Raw genomic sequence first — 9,395 nt, 5'->3', positions numbered from 1 at the left:
ATGTGAGTCAAACTATACCTAACTAACGACTCTGAGACTCAACCCAGCTCCACTCTCGTAGAGTCATAAACCATATCGATCTCCCGAATATGATTACACAATTGCCAGATTTCAATATCAACCAATCAATTTTATAAAAATACATGTGTTTAACTCTATCCCTTAAAGCAAGTAATTGTCTCCAACCCAAACTATCATAATGTTACTCTTTAATTTCCAATATGCTTATGCCTTTTAACTTCACAGTATTAACCCATTTAGCCAAGGTGATGTTCAAGTGCTATAATTTTCCAGAGTTGATTTATCAACAATATCTCATTCTACTTTTTCAAAGGTTTAAATCCCATTCTACTTTGATCTTTGGTATACAAATAGACTTCCAAGCCACTTTAGCTTTGTCTTTTGAGCTATCACCCGGGTTCCATAAGAATCCTTTTAACACTTTCTCAATCTCGGTAATCACAGCTCCTAGAATCATATAGACTGAAGCCTAATAAATTTGCATAGAGGCTAGACTGAAGCAATTAACTGTAGTCTTCTAGCATGAGCAACTTCTTATTCCTCCAGCATTAAACCTTTGCTTTAACTTTATCAACTAAGCATTTACAATCACCAACACACAAACTTTTTGCCAAAAGAGGCAAACCCAAATATCTCATACGTAATTTGCCAACTTTAAATGGTAATAACTGCAAAATAATTCTCTTCACCTCCTCAGAAACATTCCCAAAATATACAACACTTTTTCTAAGATTGGGAAATAAACCTAATACACTGATGAAGTCATCTAATGCCTTTTTTATAAGTTGAACAGATGCCAAGTCACCATGGCACAACACCATCAGATCATCCGCAAAGCAAACATGAGAAAATTTTAGTTTTTTTCATCCAAAGTGATACTTGAATCCACTTTCCTCATTAATCTTTTGAGCCATAACCAATATTAATACCTCCAAAACCATAGTAAAAATTTAAGGTTGTCTTAATCCCCTTCCACCCTTTAAATACCCATGTGCTTCACCATTAACACAAATAGAGAAACTTGTAGAGTTAACATAGGTCATAATCCTTTTACACATCATTGGGTGAAATTCAAAACTATGTAGCAGCTTTTCAAGAATGTGATCAATTTACAGTGTCATAAGCTTTCTGAATGTTAATGTTTAGTGCACATATACTAGGCCCACTTGATCTATTATACCCTTTTAATAACCCTTGAGTTACCAAAATGTTATCTTGGATATGTCTCCCAGGAATGAAAGCACTTTGGTTGATACTCACCACTTTCTTTAACCCTTATTTATTAAGGGGTAGAAAGTGTAAGTTGACATATGGTCGTGTTTTTGAACAGTTATGTGAATTGAATCTTAATTGATAATTGTCTTCGATTAAATCAACTGGATAAAAAGATAGGGGTTTTGTGTTTTGATTTAATCCTAATTGCAGTAAAAGTAAAGGGGTGAAGAATAACCGGAAAATGCAGATTGAGGAAATGTTGACTATGATATACGCTTAAGCTAGGGAAAGATAATTATGATGTGGAAGGTCTAACTAGGGTAGTCTTAACGTCCATCGAATGAGTCATTCATACAAACCTCGTATCAATCTTTTAGATCGAATAACGACGTGTCTTGTAGAGTAAACATGATCACAAATAGGAACTAAAATTGTCAGTTTAAGTTGATATAGCCTGGGATGAACTTAACCTATCATCATTCTAACGGATTTCAAACAAATATAATTATTATAAAGGCATTACAGTGTTAAACTGATAGTGGAACAGATAAAAACTCATAATATGCATACAATGATTGTAGAGACGTTCCTAAAGCAACAATCAAACAAGAACATGAAATAGAAATGAGTCCTACGGTTGGATGCAGGTAAATAAGTCGTAAAGATCCTAAGAGGTATCTTGGGAGCAATTACCAGGTACGCTAGGTCTTTCTTGTCTCAATTCCTAGGTTTCGTGTCTCAATAGCATAAAGATTGCCTCTCGGGGACACCGATCATACTGAGTTCATAGCTGCTTCAAGTATAGAATAGCCAAGATACCTAGATTCTATGAAGTAGCTAATTTCATATAATTGGATAGGTCTATTCCATAACCTAGGTTGGATGATCCATACAAGTTTATCGGTATCAAAGTTTCAGCATAACAATAGTAATCGTACTAAGTTTACATAATTACGCTAGCCTAAGTTTCTATCATAACAACATACGAATATCTTACGCTAGCATGATAGTTCTAAATCACATATTCAAACATAGATATAACAAGACATTTTTAAATAAAAATGTTTAAATAGATTAGAACCTGCAAAGCATTGCGTACAGAATATTCACCCTTTATAGTAGGATCTTAGAGATATCCTCCAATTATTACAAAGCAATTAGGTTAAAACTATTAAAAAGTGAATCAAATTGAAAATTGTTGAATGATGTTCAAATGAGGATTTCAAGCCCTTTTACAGGCAAAACGCGGGACTGGTAGCCCGTGTGCATTTCGCGTGTAAAATGGGGAGGCTGGGTGCACTGTACGTGTGGGACAACTGTGTACCTTAATTTGCTAGGAAGCACATGTGTTCCAGTCGGGTGCACTTTGGACAACCCGTATGATCCAGCCTGGTGATATGGGCAATCATGTCTGCCCATGTGGCCTTGTTTCTGATCTTTCTGTCCCGATTTTCGGGATCGTAGCTTGGCTCCCTGGGTCTAACTTGGTTTTCACCGTTTTCGCTATAGATTCTTCATTATAAGCCCTTTTTATTCCATTATCCTTGCATCGCCTTCGTAATCATTTGATCTACAATATAAAGCGAATAAATACTAAAATCCGATAAGTTAATAAATTTACTATTTTTGGGCTCAATATCGGGTTTGGAAATGTGACTTTTTAGCCGGTATCAAATATCGTACACTTAGACTTTGCTTATCCTCAAGCAAAAGGATGGAAATAAATGCTTTTTTACTAGATTCTTATCTTTCCAAACCTGAGGTTCAGATAGTATGCCTAGATCAAGAATCACAACATCATTTGAAAGTTGTTGAAAACGGTTTTAAGCATCTGTCTTTATCACCAGATTTTACTCATTTTGTGATGTAAAAGGCGTACTTTCCAAATCTCAACTGTAGAATATACATGACCAGGCTTCTGACAAATGGGTCACTCATGTCACTTGAAGTGTTTAAGGGGTCCTATTCTAATTGTATTGTTGCTAAGAAGCCAATCGTGTTACAACTAATGTCATAGGCTAGGTCAAGAATCGATATCTCCACCAGTTAGATAAGGATGTCACTGATCTTCTCCCTAATCATTATTTCAAGGGGAAGAGCATGTAATAAAGGTTGGTTGGCGGAGAATGATGATAGTTTATATGTGGCGAAATGGGTTATATTTGGACTTTTAAAATTTTCAGAGGTTCGATAGATTTGGTTTCTCGAGGATAATCCTTATTTAGGATAGATGATCCTCTATATTTTTGTTGAAGAGTTTCTTGAGAGGGTGTTGATTTCTGTGAAGACTTTTGTCAAGAAATTGCTTAGCTTTTCTTATGCATTCCTTATGGGTCACAATCTTCATTTTTTTTTTTGCAGAAGTTTAATGCCTTGAATACTTTTCTCTTGATTTTTCATCATTTTTATAGGCTTTATAAATGACCTATCAAAAACAATAAGGTGTTCCAGAATTTTTCGACAAGTGTTTTGACGTAAACTTAGTCGATCTATCTCTTAGAATTTCTATGCTTTGAATCTTTGAGAGGGGTATGAAAGTGAATGGGTGATTTTGATGGTGATTTGGTGCAGTAAATTTTTGATTCACAACTCTTTAAGGTGAGTTGGTCGGTTTAAATACTTGGTGGTGGAAACAGAAACGTAGTTTTTGTGTCTTCTCTTTTCAGAATAATTTCGGATAAACAATCGCACCTACATCACATATGACGCTTACTAATCATTGAATTCGAAACGTATTCCCAGAACAAGTTTTAATTCTAGAAGTACACCGGCATACACTCATTAAATGAAAATAGAAAAGTAATATAAGGTGTTATGTAATACTTTGGGGCCCAAGGTACCTCACTATTTATCTGGCGGGGTTTATGTTTGGTCATGCGTAGCCTTTCTACACAATCTTTCAAAAAAATTATGTATCTAAACACATTGGTTTTCTACTCTTTCGTTCCGTTCTAATGGATATATGAAAAATGATAGAAACTTTTGATCGAACGAGATAACATTTTTTGAATTTTGCCCATATTTCTTACCATTTCATTTTGAGGATTTTTTTTTTTGAAACACAGGGTTTTAAATCATGATTATATATATATATATATATATATATATATATATATATATATATATATATATATATATATATATATATATATATATATATATATATATAGACACACACACACACCATCTTACACTTATAAGAACATTATTTCTCATGTACTTTTTTGAAGTTTTAGTAATTTATATAATCTAAAGACAATATTTTCTAATATCTCAAAGTTATTGTGGGACGTATCCCACACTTAGATATTTTAGTGTAATGGTAAATGTTTTCATTTTCGAAGTTAATGTGGTACTGTATCCCACACTTAAAATTTTTACTACTTTTTAGTGAATAATTAAAGAGGTGTATTATGGACAGGTTACTTCCCTACTGGTCGTATACTGGAAACGGACCAGATTCCTTGCTGGAAAGGACCAGGATTTTTCCGTGTACGATTCGGCAAAACTACTTCATTCCAATATACAATTCCTTTTCAATACATTGCTTTGATAAAGATAAATAAAACTCGAAATAAATTAAAAGAGTCTAAGATATACTATCATTCCCGACGACATGTGTGCTGTGTCAGCAAAGTCACATCCTCTGAGTATCTCTGCATCACACTGGCAGGGTCCTGTCAATTCCTCTAATTTCTGACATATGGATGCCTCATCGTGTAAGAGTGGATCATAACGCAAGTCTGAGAACATCTATGGTAGTGTAGAGAAGTCAAGAATGTCATCACGTGCTAGAGTACACCTCTTCAACAAGAGCAGGTGGTAGCATGGTGTGCTGAGTGGTGATAAGGACTGTGATAAGGTGAAGTTTGATCTTCGGATCGAGAGTGGGAGTAAGAGGTGTAAAATGATGACTACATCTTGGGGTATCAACTACAGGTGAAGAAGTAGTGACATCTGGGGTAACAGGAGCTATAACGGAGGCAGTAGTAGGAGTAGGTGATGGGACGGGAGGCGGAGGTGTGGCTCGGCTCATAAGCGGAGCATGAGGCTCAGGCCTCAAGGAGGATTGCTTCGGCGTACCTTCTAACATACTTATGAACTTTCATAGTGCTCCAATCACACTATACATGCTACTCTAGTCCTCTATAAAGGCCCAAATAACTACTGGCTCGACGAACATCACTCCATATCAAAAGATCAGTGCGTCTAGCTTTGTCTCGGTTGTCCATTTTGGATACTTTGGTTGAGGAAATAGGTAAGCCATAAATCTCAACGGAGGTGGTGCCAGACTATTGTAACTGAAACGTCCGCGACTAATCCTCTCGGACGGAATCTTCAACAGTTAGTCTCATCGCGATGATCGAATCCAAGTAATGTCCTTAACATGAGCTTATGCACAGCGGAAGACTTAATTCGTACCTGAGAATAACATGCTTTTAAAAGTCAACATAAAGTTGGTGAGATATATAGGTTTGATGCTAGCAGAGTTATAACTATGGACCACAAGATTTCATGTATAAAAATATAATACACTCGCAAGTGTATAAAATCATTCTGCTTATGTTGAGGCCTCAGTAACCAACCTTAACAATAATATAATAAGTCATCTTCGCAAAGATGGATATGTACACTCGCAAGTGTATAAATAATCCTCGAAGTACTAAACATCCGCCCACTAGTTCTTATGTCTAGTGCAGCCTACTGGATGGGGGTGTTAAACCCGATAGATCTATCTTTAGGATTCGCGCTTACATGCTATTATAACATATAACTAATTTACCTAGCACATCAATCCGCAGAATATCATTTTTAATCACTTGTGTCCATAACGTAAATCATTTATAAAAATAGCGCATGTATTCTCATCCCAAAAATATTTAAAGTTTAAAAGGGACTATATACTCACCTAATGTATTTTGTAGTAAAAATACATATAACATCATCGAATAAGTATAGGGTTGGCCTCGGATTCACGAACCTATATTAATTGTATACTTGTTAAGACATTTAATGGAATCATAAAATTTTCCTTTGTTAGTATATAATATTTATATGTTTTTAGATACATATATAGTTTGTACCAAATCCCATTAATTACTTATATTATATTGTAAATTATATTATATATATTGATATATAAACTGTTACTATAATTATAGTATGTAAAAATAATTAGGTTTTAGATTCAAAATATTTATTTGATTTTAAAAAAAAAACAAAAGATGGTTTTGATATTAATTAGTTACTAATGATCATAATAACTTTAAAAATGATAATATTAATAATATTAATGAGTTTGTAAAAAAAAATGATACTTTTGTTTGGTAATAATAATAATAATAATAATAATAATAATAAAAATAAGGATAGAAAACTACCTTAGGAAGAGTTTCTTAAAAAAATGTGCCTCTTACAAGACTCGAACCCCGACCCTTTGAAAACCCGCAACACTCCTAACCATCGGGCTATCGCCCATTTATCTGATTTAAACTGGGATCTATTTTTATAAAACCCGTATTATTTTGGTCCTCATATCTTCTTCTTCCTCATAACAATCATTCGTTGAACACCACTCATAATCAGATAACGAATGAAAAGCTGTATTAAAACTTGAAATTTAAACGTAAACAACCTCTTGTTATCCCTTATTTGCTAAACATCAAAAGGTAAACAGATTCAGGTATCACAGGATCACGATGAACACTTTTAAAACCAAATCGTGTTTTTGAAACCTAGACATTCTTTGCTAACGATTATAACTTGAAACAAATTTTAAATGACTCCAAGAATCTTTAAGAATCGTTAATTCCAACAGAAACATCCTCTAAAACTTCAATTTGATTTTAGAACACCCGATTGACTTTTATGTGAAAACTTTGATTCTCAAAATTGAAACTCGATATTAGAATTCAGGTTTCGAAACTTTACAGGTACGTTCACTAGATAAATACTGACACAACAGCATTTAAAATTTTCGATATTAATTTCGAATTTGAACATTAAAAATTTTGAAGTTCAAGAACAGGGACGTACCTGTTTTTCATTAATAAATTTTATTATTATTATTTTTTTTAAGTCGCCGGATTGTAACAGATATTTAAGGACTGAAACGTTTGAACAATTTTTTTTAAACCTGATAAAGTGATTCAGTTGATGATTTATATAAAAAAAATCGACATGGGTTCACATGTATACAGAGAACTAGTTACAGGAAGAAAATAAATAAAAAAAAAATTAAAAGGAAATGTTAATTCCTATCAAAATTTGGCATTTTGTTTTGAAGATTTCAAATCAGCAGACAGGTAAAAAAATTTGATAACGACCTGGAATTGAATTCGTAAGTAGACAAAATTATCTGGATTTTATTCGTACATAATATCTGAAAATATATATAACTGAATTTTATTTATATATATCTATATATATATACAAATCTGTATTTATATCCTTACTTGTATACCTCTTTTATATATATATATATTTTTTTTAAATTATAATTAATATAATATTCTTATTATTGATAAACAATGATATTTACAATAATATTATTAATAATAATAATACTAATTATAATAATGCTAGTATTATTAAAAATAACAATAATATCAATAATAACAATACTAATAATAATGATATTAATATTATTCAAGTTTCATGATAATATAAACAATCTTAAATGTATTAACAATCAATAATATAACTAATACTGATTTTTAATGTTAATATTGTTATTAATATTAATAATATTAAAGAAAGTACTAATAATATTAGTATTACATTTTTAACTTGTAATTACACTTAACATGTTAAGATTACATATTATAATTATACATTATATATAATATGATAACATGTGTTATATATAATATGTGTAGGCATATTAAATGTGAAGATGTAATTGTTTTATATATATATATATATATATATATATATATATATATATATATATATATATATATATATATATATATATATATATATATATATATATATATATATCTATTTACATGTTTATTCATACGTAATTGTTCGTGAATCGTCGAAAGTGGTCAAAGGTCAAATGTATATATATGAACACAGTTCAAAGTTTTTGAGACTCAAACATTACAGACTTTGCTTATCGTGTCGGAAACATATAAAGATTATGGTTTAAATTTGGTCGGAAATTTCCGGGTCGTTACAGTACCCACCAGTTAAAGAAATTTCGTCCCCGAAATTTGATAGAGGTTGTCATAAATAACAAATAGAATGTTTTCATGACGAATATGAGGTAATAATAAAGTTTTATCATTATTGAGAGATTTAAATAAAACGATTCGATTATGTAAAGCGTACGAATGAAGCTATCACAAAAGGGTGAGATGAGTATAAATATACTTGTTTTTACCAATGACGTGATTAGAATTGATTTCCGAAATTTATGGAATTAAAGCAAATCTTACGTAATAAGATTTGGTTCTTCGGCGATGTAGAAAAACAGGATCTTCTTTGATTTAATGCGGTAATCTGTTTCGATTTCTTTGTCGGATATTTTACTATAAAACTACTCCCTTCGTTTCTTCTTCCCGTCCTTGAGTCAAGCGAGTAATGATCCGAAATTCGTAGGTATGAACATAGCTAATGCTCTTAGAAAGAAATGGTAATGGCACGATTTTGATTTGTCCAATTACTAGAATATCCTGGAAAAGATCGAACTATCAAGACGGTATGTTCCTGATACATTTGGGGATTAGATAGAATGTAAGAGCCGTGTAACATGGCACATGATGATGGTACTGTGAATCATCACATTCCATTAGAAACTTAACATAACTTACTGTAATATAATGAAGTTGATCAAGTTTCATTATATTATACTAATTCATGCATCAGTTCCTAACACTACTTCAAAACATTCATATTTTAAATTCGGAGGTTTCAGAATTTAGAAACTAACACAGTTTCTTTTATGATGTGATACAGATAGCGCGAAAAGATAGATGATTTTCGATAAGAATAGTTATAAAAATATCTTCAGAAACATTGAGGATATTTATAATGAAAGATATGATAATATCCTGGAACTTCTAATGCCGAAGGATGATGATGAAGAATAGTGTCAGCAAAGGTTTTAGAGTAAGGAGTAGGGTATGTACTAAGGATTTCAGCAGGCACTG

General features: G+C 32.1%; 1 protein-coding gene across 1 annotated transcript; it reads right to left on the bottom strand.

The window, feature by feature from the left end:
- Positions 1-328: 328 nt before the first annotated feature.
- Positions 329-842, bottom strand: LOC139841294 (uncharacterized). The gene is made up of 2 exons (XM_071831522.1): positions 576-842; positions 329-490 (listed from the first exon to the last, which is right to left on the bottom strand). Exons 1-2 carry the CDS (start codon positions 840-842, stop codon positions 329-331), a joined length of 429 nt encoding a protein of 142 aa, XP_071687623.1.
- Positions 843-9,395: the final 8,553 nt, after the last annotated feature.

This window comes from Rutidosis leptorrhynchoides, chromosome 1 (assembly GCF_046630445.1).
Source record: "Rutidosis leptorrhynchoides isolate AG116_Rl617_1_P2 chromosome 1, CSIRO_AGI_Rlap_v1, whole genome shotgun sequence".
NCBI classification, from domain to species: Eukaryota; Viridiplantae; Streptophyta; class Magnoliopsida; order Asterales; family Asteraceae; genus Rutidosis; species Rutidosis leptorrhynchoides.
Note: the sequence above shows the minus strand (reverse complement) of the source record. Positions and strands in the feature narration are given on the sequence as shown.